General features: G+C 34.3%; 1 protein-coding gene across 5 annotated transcripts in view; it reads right to left on the bottom strand.

Moving 5' to 3' along the window:
* LOC101891732 (proton-coupled amino acid transporter-like protein pathetic) overlaps window positions 1-14595 on the bottom strand; it is a 158514-nt gene that overhangs the window by 43084 nt on the left and 100835 nt on the right. For all 5 annotated transcript variants that reach the window (XR_009343368.1, XR_009343367.1, XR_009343369.1 and 2 more), the window contains one exon: window positions 16-157. Coding sequence is in view for 2 of the 5 variants with exons in the window: in XM_059128106.1 (XP_058984089.1) it covers window positions 16-157 (142 nt within the window). In the remaining 3 variants the exon portion in view is untranslated. The remainder of the gene's footprint in view (window positions 1-15; window positions 158-14595) is intronic.

Raw genomic sequence — 14595 nt, 5'->3', positions numbered from 1 at the left:
TTAACATTAACCTACCTTGAGCAACTTCGCTCTGAACGTTAACCAGCACATTTTCTGGGGAATTGCGTACGTCAGGTCTTGGAAGGGTGCTGCTTCCGAGATCGTTACTTTCCGATCGCAATAGAGGCTGTCGTTCCGACATTTTATTTCCAGCATTCTATATTTGGAAAAAAATTAGAAAATAGTAGTATAAAAAAATTCTTAAAGATAAGTTTATGAAATAATATCTCAAATATATTTGCTTGAAAAATTGTAGTCACATATGCATGGTACATGGGTAAGAAAAAAAAATGTTGTTTTGTAATTTATGTCTGCCAAAAAAAGGCATGTCGAATGACAAGAAATATGTTGGAATATTTTGTTTATGTTTAATAATAATCATGGCCCAATAATAAGATCGACCAGAAAGCAAATTTCCAAAAAATTTTTTTCCATAATTTTTTGTACAAACGTTTGTCATACCCCGAGTTAGGTTTTTAAAGAAAAAAATATTGACCACACCTCCTTTTACGCCCACTATTTCGATTTATCTAAAATCTTTATATTTGCCAAAATAGTGAAGATATCGGTTTCAGAATTATTACACGAGATGCTGTTGGCTTTCCATCCAACCCTAAGTACTTATTTAGGGGCTGAGGAACGCGCCTACTTTTAAATCTATCTCTCTATATGTAAAAGAAAGTTGTGTTAGTTACTACTCTTATAACATAAAGACCGCCGGTCTGATTTTAACGATTAAGACAAATTCGGAATTGCCTCTTGGCAGAAAAGAATAAAATCCAAAAAAAAAATCGCGTAAAAATGTGAAATTTGAACATTTTCATTTCGACTTTTAAAATGTACAATAGTAATGTTTTATATTGCATATTTTTTCCATTTTGACTTACTATTTTCGAATGTACATTTGTAGTGTTTTTTTTTTTTAATTCTAATATGATGTGTAGGTTTTTTTGGGTAGTATAAAGCCATTCGTTGTCGCTTTATATGAAAATTCTAAAATCGAGAAAAATCGACAATTTTTCAATGGAATCTAATTTTAAAATAATAGTACATTCTACCGACAAATTTCGTAAGGACCTTTAAACATTTGCCGCAAAAAAAATCAGCGAACCAGTTGAAGATTCTTTTTCTTTTTTCTATATTGAAGTGTACATTGTTTTATTGGTTTGAATTCTGAATGAATAGTATTAAAAATGAAATGAGGGCGCAATACGATGTTAAATGCTTTCTACTCCAGGACCTACATCGTGCTTCAGCTGGAAGATGCGAACACATTTAAACAAACAAAAATGACCAAAGAAGCGTTATGGGGCTAATTTCAAAAAGTGGACCTACTTCTTTCAATAAATTGTCAAATGAGAACACAAAATGCAAAATACATTGGGACTGCAATCAGTCAAACGCCGACTATAAAGAACGCAAAATAGAAATTCTACCTAAACATTCAAGATACCTTTAATCGCTTTGCCAGGTCATGATATGGATCATAACCTCTGATAACGGAACAACCCGATTTCAAGTATATTCTACATTTTAACCATATTTTTCGTACTAATTTTAGCTTATGTTGATAATTTAAGAAGAAACCATCTTTGCAAAAAATTATCACGTTTTGGTATCACCATCATATGATTTAAGGTATTTTCGTGGTCTTGCTCACTTTTTCATTTTTTGGCCCTTATTTGACATCTTTGTTTCTAAGGGGGAAGAAAACCTCTTCTTATAAATTTTTATTTTTCGGAAAAGCGCGCATCTTAGTCTTGAGGCTACCTGGGGTAAAAAACCCTGGAGTGGAAAATCATCTTATAGATAATTATCCTCATATGAATTTATTTAAGTATAGTCCCCACATTAGTATACCCCCAAGTCCACTTTCCCAGCCAATGTGTGGTCAGAAAAGAAAATTTGGTATTCTATTGAATTTGTAACCCCCAAGAGAATATTGGTTGGGAACGTAGATTTGGGATGTACGTCTATATGAAATAAACTCCGAAATGTCAATCTGGGACTCATTCAGTCGGAAATTGTGGCAGAAACATGAAAAAAAAATACGAAATTATAAAGGAACTTTATTGGATCTCCACCGCAAAATTTAAATGACAAACAATTAATGTCCATCTTACGGTAATCGGAGCAAAAGAGTAATTTTTTTTGGCAATTCTGACTACATTCTGCCTTCAAGTATGAGGTGGACAAAACTGAATACCACGCAGTACGGGATTTTAAACGTTGGAAATACAAATTTCAAATTATAGCTCATTTGAATGCTTTTTACAATATCAAAAATTGAGCTGAATTTTCACATGGGGCTATTATAGATGTTCTTTATCATATAGGTATTTACCACTCAAATTAAAGCCTATAGCTGAAAAATAAGATCAGGCTCTTCAAAATATCTAAAACCGACGGTAATTATAATTTTTGCCATGAATATTAATTTATATTTAGTCATGGAGTCATTACTCATAATCAAGTCATTACTTATAATCAAAATTGGAGTAATTATAATGGCGTCATTACTTATAATCAAAATTGTGCCGCCTACATAAGTCAGATCTGTGATTTATTATGCTTTAAAGACTAAAAGTACGGGCCGACAACGCGGACCGGGCCAGCTAGTAATTAATAAATATTGTGATAAATGTCAATTTTTCTCAAGCTTTGGAACCTTAAAGCTTCTCTGAAACCTTTGCCTTTATTTCGTTGCTGCAGAAGTTGGTCAATGCAAAATGGGTACAAAGAACCTTCCTCTCTGGTCTTCGGTAGAAAATTGAATGTTATTGCATATGACTAAAATTTTGGAGGTTTCATAAGCTTTTTGTAATGGTCAAAGATATTTAATCTTTTACATCCATTACCGTAAGATGGGAATTATTTTTTAGTCATCATATTATTAAAAGACGATTAAACAAATGTTCGTTCCCGTGTTGCTTTCTAATATTCGTAATTTTTTCACGTTTCTGCCACAATTTCCGACTGAAAGAGTTTCGGAGTTTATTTCATACAGACGTACATACTAAATCTATGTTCCCAACCAATATTCTCTTGGTGGTTAACAATTTTAAAGAATGCAAAATGTTCTTTTCTAATTACACATAAGTTGGGAAAGTGGACTTGCGGGTACACTAATGTGGGGAATGTACTTAAATAAATGCCTATGTGGACAATTATCTGTAAGATTGTTCTCTACCCCAGGGTAGACGAAATACAATTTTTAGCCAAATCAGTTGATGAATGTGGTCAACACCTATGGGTCCTATTCCATGCGAAGAGGTTTTCTACCCCCTTAGAAGCCAAGATGCCAAATAAAAGCCAAAAAAATGAAAAAAGTGTCCAAGACCCCGAAAATAGCTTAAATCATATGATGGTTATACCAAAGCGTGATCGTTTTTTGCAAGGATGGTTTCTTCAAATAACTAACATTTGCCGAAATTAGTATGAAAAATAGGGTTAAAATGTAAAATATGCTTGTAATAGCGTTGTACCTTTATCCGTGTGTTATGACTCATATCATGACCTGCAAAAGCGATCTAAGGAATTATGAAATTTTAGGAAGAATAGAAATCCTTTCCCTACTAAAATTCCAGTTCTACTATTTTGCCCCCTTTATATTCGGCATTTCACTGATTGCAGTCCCAATGATATTTGCATTTTAAGTTCTAATTGGACGGATTATTGTCATATTAAAGAAGTAGGTCCACGATTCCAGCTGAAGCGCGATGTAGGTCCTGGAGTTGAAAGCTAGATACCAATTTTATACATGAAAGATCGCCATTTAACATCGTATTGCGCACTCATTTCATTTTTATTCGTTCAGAATTCAAAACAATAAAAAATGTACACTTCAATATAGTATGTCAAATTGAAAACAAAATCACGTCAAAAATATCCGATTGAGAGGATTCAAAACGAACAAAGCAGTGTGAGTAGCAACAACAACAACACACAAAAGCTGGGGTTTTACCTAAACCATGTCCAGCACGAATCTTGGTTATGCTTCACTGAGTCAATAGAAAACGTTAATTACGCTGCCAGATGCCGTAAAGTCCTTTCAAAAGATCCTAAATCCAAAAGGGTCGATGGTACTCGAACTGATGCTGGACTAAAGGCTCTTAATCTGTTAGCCAGCACTCACTTCCCCAGTTGTACGGTAACCAACCGGCAACAGGATCAAACCTATCGTCATTGTTCGGCTGAACCTGATTGATAGAATTGTAAGCATCCCCAAAATCAGGTGGGCCATAGACAGGTTCAAACCTTTTAAATGCTTTAGTTTCTATAGCTCCAATTCCGGGGGAGATTTTCAAGACTTGTCTGCGTTTATCCCACATTCCGGTACTGTGAAGGAAAGTCACTGTCTCTTATATTCCCAAAACAGGGAAATTAAGTCACTCGCTTCCTAAGGACTACAGACAAATTGGTCTCTCATCCTTTTTACTGAAAATCCTAGAATTGTAGATTGATATAGAAATCAGATCTCTATTAAAGGCTGTCAGGCTTTAGTATTGCTCAGCATGCCCATATGAAAGGTAAAGGTTACATCGAGAAAATCATGAATGGCTCTCTGTTCACATTGGCAACTTTCCTCAATATCGACGGAGCCTTTAACAACGTCACACTCGTGTCATTTATAGCTCTCTTTCAAGCCTTAATATACCCCAACTCCTCGTCACCAGGGACACACCGCAGGGCGGTGTTCTGTCATCGTTAGTTTGGCTAAAGTTCATCAATAGTATACTCATAGATGACACAAAAGTTGTTGCTATTTGATATTGTCCTATTGATTGCGGGAAAATTCCTGTAATCAATTTCAGATATAATGGTGCGAGCTCTCATCTTGCCCATCAAAGACAAAGCTCGTCCTCTTTATGAGGAAACGTAAATGTCGTTGGTTCCTACAACCAATGTTAAATGGAGTCCCGGAAGAGGAACACTGAGGAACGTGTAAAGAGAGGCTTAATTGCATTTTATTCTTGCAAAGCAATAGTAGTAGCCTTAAACCACATATAATAAAATGGGCTTATGAGTCAATTGTTTGCCCTATCTTATCCTATGGAACTTTAGTCTTGTGACACTCCTTAAACAAGTCATCTTATTTATCAAATATTGACAAAGTACGAAGAACTACATCGTTGTTAACAGGTGCTTTCAGGAGCACAGCACAGGCTGCATTGGACACCCTACTGTGCTAAAGCCCACTAAACATCCACGTAGAGGAACAGGCACTTAAGTGTGCTCTTCGATTCAGAGAACTAGAACAATGGCGCAGTCGATCCTATGGATATTCTGCGATCTTACGTCGTGTAGGAATTGTAGGAGGGGAAGCCCACTCAGGTGACTTTATTTCTCCACTTTGAGCTTCGACCCACTTGACATCTACATATCTGACAGGAGGGCCTGGGCCCATAGAAATACATCTTTCCGCGGCATGGCTGTATATACTGACGCTGGAGTCTTCTGTGGCACTCTTAATGTACGTAAACCCTGCAAACTCGGAGAAGACTGTAGTGTATTCCAGGCGGTCAAAAAAGCTATAGATTTATTGGAAGGAAATTGAAGGAAATGAAATTAGCGGTCCGGTGACTATATATGTCGATAGCCATACCATAAAGTCGATAGCTGTTTTCGAGTGCAGGAAAGCCTTGGAAAATACTGGGTTGTCCATCAAGCTCTGTTGGGTTCCAGGTCATTACAATATTTCAGCAATGAGGTGAATTGGCTAGGCTGGGTTCCAAATCAACTTTCATTGAATTTGAGAACTCGGTTGAAACGCCTATGTACCACTTCTTACAGATAAGCCATAGACAATTCTCTGAGAGATTTCTACAAAAATGGCTATATTAAAGAGGATGTAATGTCTCCAATAAAATCTGTGATCTAAAACTTGTGGTGGACATCATCACAGGTCACTGCAGTCACTGAGGGCAATGACTTCAAATAGGAACAGCGATGATGTTGAATACTTTACAGGGTGAGATAAAAAAAACTGCAACAAAGTCAAACGCCATTATTTATTATTTTTTTTTAATTTTATTGAATGAAAGCAAAAAAGTCGGAAATAGCATCAAATTTTAGAATAAGTTTAGATTAGTTCGAATTGGTCTCCTTTGGTACGAATTATGGTCTTCTTTTGGCCCATTTCCGGCGAAGCGCTTGCTTGAGGTGATCGATACTTTGGTTTTTTTGCCGACCTTGCTTTCCAAAATAATCCAGACACAATAATCCAACGGATTGGTATCGGGAGATTTTTGTGACCATTGTGCGCCGGAAATGAAGGAGGGACCTCATTTTATAACCATTCTTGGGTGGCGCGCTAAGTGCGAAGTTGCAGAGTCCTGTTGGAATGTCCAAGGTCTGCGGCCAAAACGTTTGCGTGCCCAAGGCTTTAATACACCCTCCAGATTATTTTCGCGATAATATTCGGCATTTATTCTGATGCCACTATCGATTAATACGAGCGGAGAGCAACCATCGGCTGTTATGGCGGCCCAGACCAACACCATGGTCGGCGCTTGTCTTCTGGTGGCCAACCGAAGGTGCACATTTTCATCTGACCTCTTTGGCAAGTAAACACGATCATTTTGTTTATTTACAAACTACTGGACAACGAATGTTTTCGGAGAAAACCCATTTCGGCAGTTCACCACTTTCGTCCAAGCGAACTCTTTAGCTCTTTTGAGTCTATTTTCTTTCTGTTGCGGTGTAAGTTCTTGCACTTTTTGGAATTTCAATGGCTTTGCCCCGAACTCACTTTTTAATATTTGCCGAATGGAATATTGCGATATGTTCAGCTCACGAGCCATTTTTCGGCCACTGCGACGCAGGTTTCGATCAAGTCGCTTCTTTACATTTCGAATCATTTCTGCTGATGTTGCTGTTTTCTTCCGTCCACTTGCTTGACGTCGGGCTACGCTACCAGTATCACGGTAACGAGCGGTGGTATGAGACACAAAAGATTTATTCACATTTAAAAACAATAGCCACTTGTGGGTTTCCAGCCAAATATAAAGAAATCACGCTTGAATTCGATCACGAATAATAATGAGAAAAAATGAGACGATCGAATATTTGCTTTCCCACTGTCCAGCACTCATTAACGTGAGACACAGGTTAGTAGGGGGCAACTGCCACACGATCTGTCTCCATTCTCTAACATTGACCCTGCAGTAATTCTTCAGTTAGCCAGAAGATTGAAGTGGCTAAGGACGACATGGCAAAATTTTTAGCCGTGGATTACCTTTATTGTTCGTTTAATCCTGGAAATATCTTTCTGTTTCTACATACTCTTTCTTTCTTCTCTCTGTACATTAGGATGAACACAATGAACCAGCAGGTCTCCGAGGGGAGCGGTTAACCTAAGGCAACCGCGAGTCCTTTAACCCAACCTACCGTTTGATTGAACACGATTAATTTTGGTCTCGTCCGGTCCTACGACTATCTACCAGCATCCATGTTAGAAAGCAATAGTGGGCGCGAATTTTTAGCGTCTGGTTAATTTGAATTATGTCTTTTTATACCCTACACCATTCTGTGGAGGGTATATTAACTTTGTCAATCCGTTTGTAACTCCTCGAAATATTCATAATAGACCCTACAATGTATATATATTCTGGATCAGCGTAAAATTCTAAAACGATTTAGCGATGTCCGTCTGCCTGTTGTAATCACGCTATCTTTCGAACGAATTGAGATAGAAGGCTAAAATTGTGCATACATGCATAGTTTACAAGTAGGCAGGTTAAGTTCGTAAATGGGCCATGTCGGTCCACGATTTCGTTAGTCCCCATATAACGGTACCTCCCGATATTCAGTATTTTCATGATTTTAGCGACATTATTTATCGGAATTATTTCAAATTTCGTACTGGAGGATCCTAATGAGTACTACAATCTATGGCAAAAAATGTTGTATGCAGGTCCAGATCTTCGTATAGTCCCCATATCACGGTACCTCCCGATATTCGGTATTTTCATGTTTTCGGCAACATTATTCACCGGAATCGTATTACATTTCGTATTGAAATATCTTAATTTAAGTGGTAGTTTTCTGTTGTTTTTTTGTTTTTTTTTTTTTTTTTTTTGGAAAATTTTCAATTTCCTTCGAAATGGTGGAGGGTATTAAAAGTTCGGCCCGGCTGAACTTAGCAATTTTACGTTCAGACTCGATAATTTTGTAATTTCAATGACTTGCAATATTTCCAAGATTCCCGATATTTTCCTCATTACCGTTCCTCATTACCTCTACATTTGCTTTTGTCCCAAAAAATGAGAGAAATTTTCCTAAAATTTGATTTTTCTTTAAAATTCGGAGAATCTTTTTATGACATCTGTATTTGGCAATAATAAAGAATTTAAATGGAATATGTAGTCTTTATTGCTTTTTTTATTAGTTTTACTAATACTCAAAACCAAATTTGTCATAAAGTATACGCCTGTATCCGCCAATCTATCAGAATTCAGAGTCAAATTGTTCAGGTATAACAACGATCATTTATTCAGATTCGAAATTTCGTTTGGTTTTCAAAATAATAAACAATGTTTTAATCACTTTTTATTGAATTTTTAAAATTTGCAATTTTAATTAAAATAGTTTTTTTTGCTAGTAGTCGGTACAATTTTCCAATATCGATTTCTTTTAAGGGAAAAGTAATATATTGAATAAAATAGTTTAATTTTTACTTCGACATTGTTAATGTACATTGAAATCTACAGAACAGAGTAATTAAATAAAAAAAATTCATTGCATTTTTTAAAGATGCCGAACTTAGGACAGCAGATATCCAAGAAAGATTCGCCATATTCATTTTCAAGGTTGAAGGGAAGTTTTTAAATGGTCTTATTTGTAAATAAACATGTACATCAAACTCAGATTATCTTTATGGTTTTTTGAAAAGTTTAACTGTATTATTCAAGCGGTCTTTGTAGTTTAAAGTATTTGTAGTTTAAAGTGGAACATGTTTGACTCCAGATACTTTTATATAAAAACTAGCTGGTCCGGTCCGCGTTGCCGGCCCGTAGTTTTAGTCTTTAATGCATAGTTTTTCAAATAATTGACACAATTTTGAATATAAATGATGACTCGGCTAAATAGAATTAAATGCACATCGCAAAAATGTCATTACAGGTTCACGTAACGGGCGATTTATTGTGTTTCAAAAAACCTGATCCTATTTTTCAGCCAGAGGTTTTACTTGGAGAGTTAAAAACCTTAATAATAAATCACATATATTAAAAAGTATACATTAACTGCTTATAATAACCCCATGTAAAATGGTTCTCTACCCCCAAATCAGCCTAAACACAAATTTTAAGCCAAATCGATTCGAAATTGATTACATTTCGAAATAGGTAATAGGTAAAGTCAGGATGTACTTTTATATGGGCGCTTCTCCGAAACATTGACATTGAAAAGTTTCCGCAAACTGGTCTTCTGCACCCTTAGATGCTAAGGCGACAAATAAAGGTAAAATCAATGTGACCAAGACGCTGAAAATAGTAGAAATCAGCGGATACCTTCATATAAGGGTTATACAAAATCATGGTCCTATTCTTATATATATCATTTGAGGGGGGCTATATCACAATGTAGACGGACGTGATACATATATATATATATATATATATATATATATATATATATATATATATATATATATATATGTATATATATATATATATATATATATATATATATATATATATATATATATATATATATATATATATATATATATATATATATATATATATATATATATATATATATGTATATATATATATATATATATATATATATATATATATATATATATATATATATATATATATACCATACTAAAAATTAATTTGATTGAAGATTGACATATACTTTTTAATAGATTTGTGTAGCACATCCACACATGTGAATTATGCTTGAACAAATATGCATAATAGACAAATAGCGGGCCATCTGCTTGGGGTCAGAGGAACCCACCTACTTCTTTAAATTTATATGTAAAAAAATTGAAAAGATATAGTAACACAACAGTTGAGAACGCCTGGGCCGATTTGACTCAAAGCTTGTTTTGGTTATTTGTACTTACAGTGGAAACGTTGTCAAGAAAGAAAATTTTGAGAAAAATCGCGGAACTGAAAAAATTGACTGTTTTATTATGATATGGAATTTTGTGTAGAATTGTTTCAGAATGCCTTTTGGAATTGAAAATTCTTATTGAAAAAAAAAAAAAAAACGAAAAAATCGAGAAAGTTTGCATATTTTCTATACATGCTGTTATGTGGTTGCCATACCCTAATTTTCAATTTTGATTAGATATGAAAATAATTAATCCAATGAGAACTCAAAATGCAAAATTCATTGGGACTTCAATCAGTGAAATACCGAATATGAAGAGGCACTGTAATATGCGGACTATATAAAATAGTGGAGTGAAAATTCTACTCGGAAAATTCTTCCGAACCGTTAAAAGTAACCATAAATCATAGGTAACGTTATACGGGCACTGTACGCTATCGTCAGTAATTACACTGCGCCACAGACAATCTTGGGGTTAGGAAAATTTTCGGTTGGTAAAAAAAAATCCCAAAAGAGGGGTTCCCGGATTTTAAATTTTAACTTGGCCACATTTTTCAATTGCTTTTGCCCTTAATATATATGTTATATTATTTAGGTTTTTAACTCTCAAACTAAAACCTTTTACTAAAAAATAGGATCAGGTTTATTTCTATTTAATTGAGTCATCATTTATACCAAAAATTGTGCCACTTATGTGAGCCAGATTTGTGAATTATTATGCTTTAAAAACTATGCATTAAAGACTAAAACTACAGGCCGGCAACGCGGACTGGGCCAGCTAAAAGCGTTTGACCTGAAACCCCCCTTTGGGGATTTTTATCTACCAACCGATCAATTTCCCAAGTGTAATTTTCCGCAGCGTAATTACTGACGATAGCGCATAGTCCCCGTATAACGTTACATGTGTGTTAAGGTTACTTGTGGAAGAATTTTCCGAGAATATGAATCCTTTTCTTTACTAAATTATAAATTCGCTCCGCATATTATTCATATTCGGCATTTCACCGATTGCAGTCCCAATGAATTTTGCATTTTAAGTTCTCATTGGATAGATTTTTTTCCGTACCTAGTCAATTTCTTGGAGTTTTGGACCTCAGAATCGATAGTAATTTCCAAATTGAAATTCAATATGATGGTAATGTGACTTAAATTTAACTATCATAAAAAAAGTTTCATCAATTTATAAAAGTTAGGGACCCCATAAAGTATATTAAAGAGTAGAAATCATTGTTGATTGAATTATGTCCGTGAGCCTCTTCGTTCACCATCTGCAATTACGATAGAGGTCAACAAATTTAATATGCGTCTTTTATATTATTGTTAGAATAATTGGTGTTACAAAGGGTATATATTTATTCTCATTTAGACATAGCCCTCATATAATATTATCTTCTAATATTCGCCTCTTTATATTCATTATTTCATCGTATTTAATTTAATTTTCGAATCTCCGTTATCAGTAATAAACGCGTATTAGCAATATTTTCCAAATCAAAAATAATTTAAGAATTCGTAACTTTTAGAAGATCATGTTTAGAAGATCATGGTATTTAGTTTTTACCAGTCAATTAAACTATACCCGACTGTGTATGCGGCCGTTCGTTCGTTGAAATCGCAATAAAGGCGAAATATTTAGGTTAATCTTTAAACTACAATATTCTTTGGAAGTTAAAATATATCCGTTCCGTTTAGGTATAATAATACCACTAAAAATTCGTCCTTTTGCATGTTTTTGTTACAATTTCTACCGAATTATCTGTAACTTGACATTTAAAGTTTTCGGTATTGAGAAATCAACACCGACAATAACTTGCTACTATTGGTCAGTGTTTTTATTTCCGATATTTTTATAGAGACTTTTCTCAACATTTTCTTTCAGGAAAACGTTTTTATTGTAATTACAAATAACCAAAAGATTTTGAATTTGAGTCAAATCGGCTTAGCCGTTCTCAACTTATGTGTACTATACTTTTTTAATTTTTTACATATAGATTTAAAGTAGGCGTGGCCAGTTCCTCTGACCCCAAACAGATACCTAGAGTTGAAGGGAGTCTTAACTCTCCCTTACGTCAAATACTACCTGTGGAACAGATATCTTCATCAATTACCAACGAACAACAATAGGCGTGGTCAGTTCCTCAGCGGCCAAATAAATATCTAGGACTGGATACAAGTTTAACAGTATCTCGTGTATTCATTTTCAAGCCGGTATCTTCATTATTTGGCAAATATAAGGATTTTAGATAAATCGAAATATAAGGATTTTAGATTTTTTTTAAAAATCTAACTCGGACGTTTGTACAAAAAATTATGCATATCGTTCCAGCCTTTCTCAACTGATTCCATTACCAACGAACAACAATTGATTTATATATATATAGATGTTTTCTTTACCCAATGGTATATTTAATGTTTTTTCTTGTTTGATATGAATGACTTTTCCAATAAAAATTTCTTAGCGAAAAAATCAACCCTCGCATGATTTGATTTTGGTCGATGTAAGCTGGAGATTAAGTTGATTAATGGGTCATGTCCGTCCACATCTTCGTATAACCCCCATATAATGTTACGTCCTACACTGAAAGAAAAATACTTCGTTGTATCAATGAACCTGTTTCTTTGATTTTTTTTCATTGATGCAATGTAAAGCTACATTAATATAATAAATATTTTGTTCATGCAATGAAAATTAATGTGCTCTAAATTCAATGATTTTTGGTTTCATTGAATATATATGAAACGGATTTCAATTATGTTACGAAACTACTTATTTTTACAAAATTCAGTAAAAATGTGAATATAGAAATGATACATAAGCGCGCTGTCTGATACAAACAAGTACGCAACCAAAGTATTTATAATTAGAGTGAAAAATGTGACAATTGTTATATTTAAATTTGTGCGCCAATTTAATTAAGCAGTTTCATGAAATGAATGAAACGTTACGATGTGGAGTTCGTTCTAGGCCAAACAAATGATGCATGATGATATTCATAAACCGACTCAGAATGTGATTTTATAAAGATCGTCCAAAAAAGTAGGGTTTATCTCGTGTATTTCTACCTGTTACAAACAAATGCCCATCGACAAATTACACTCGACAAATTATCCTTCGAAGTATGCCACTTAAATGAAACCCTTATATGGGGGATACGAAGATCTCGAACTGTAAAAATATTTTTTTATGTCATATGCTGTAGTACGAAGTTCGAATTTCAAATATGAAATTTGGAGAAATTCCATTGAAAAATGTGGATATACGAAGACATAAACCTATATCAACAAAATTACGAGCTACAAATACCAATTTTTGGACAAATCTGTGGAAAAATAATCAAATGATGAATATCATTATATTAATGAACAATATCGTTAATTTTACGTTAACGAAACTCAATGAAATTTTTTTCATTCATTCAATGAACCTCTACGTTGGTTCAAAATCAATGACCAATTTCATTGACGGAACGAAGGAATTCATTTATAATTTTTTTTTTCAGTGTAATATCCAGTATTTCAATGATTTTAGCAACATTTTTGACAGGAATTGTTTCAAATTTCGTATTTGAAAAGTTCGTAATGGGTACTACATCCTTGCTTATGCAGGTCCACGACTTCGTATAGCCCACATATAACTGTACATCCCTTCATTCGGCATTTTCATAATATTAACGATTTTATTCACCAGAATTGTTTCAAATTTCGTATTTGAATTTCTGAATCGGTACTTCAGCCTACGACTACAAATTACTTATGCAGGACCACGTCTTCGTATAGCCTTCATAACAGTTTTCACTTAAACGGCATTTTTCGACGGTATTTTTTAACTTTTTCAAGTTCTTTCCAAATGGTGGAGGGTGTTAAAAGTTCGGTCCGATCCTAGTGGCGAGTAGAATGTTGATAAACATTGAAGTTCATGTTGTTAACAAGAAAACCAGCGGAAATATCAATGAAACATTTAGCATATTTCTACGGCTTTCCAGAGTTGGCAGCTTGATCAGCGAGAGTCTATCAGTGAATGGTGGAAGATTATCATATGAAACGATCAAACATCGTAAGCAGAAAATTAGAAATTGTTTTTGGACAGATTCGATGCGGTCGCTGTGTGTTTTATAAATAAGGTCCCATATGACCGAAGAGTATCCCAAAATTGGGCGAACGATTGACTTGTATACATTTTTTATAACATAAGGATCCTTAAACTCCTTACTCCAACGTTTTATAAAACCGAGAACTGATTTTGCTTTGTCTATAGAAACAGAAATATGAGAATTAAAGTTAAGTTTACAATCCAATACGACTCCAATATCAACCAAGGTATCAACTTTTTCCAGAGAATAGTCACCGAGTGTGCAACAAGTATCCAATAATTTTTTCTTGTGAATCTCATAAGTTTATATTTCGAATAATTAATTTCCATAAGATTTATATTGCACCAGTTAGCAAACGAATTCAAATCATTTTGAAGCAACTGGTTTCCAAATATCTCCGAAAAGCTAAGAAATATTTTCAAATCTTCGGCAT

This window comes from Musca domestica, unplaced genomic scaffold, assembly GCF_030504385.1.
Source record: "Musca domestica strain aabys unplaced genomic scaffold, Musca_domestica.polishedcontigs.V.1.1 5, whole genome shotgun sequence".
NCBI lineage: Eukaryota > Metazoa > Arthropoda > Insecta > Diptera > Muscidae > Musca > Musca domestica.
Note: the sequence above shows the minus strand (reverse complement) of the source record. Positions and strands in the feature narration are given on the sequence as shown.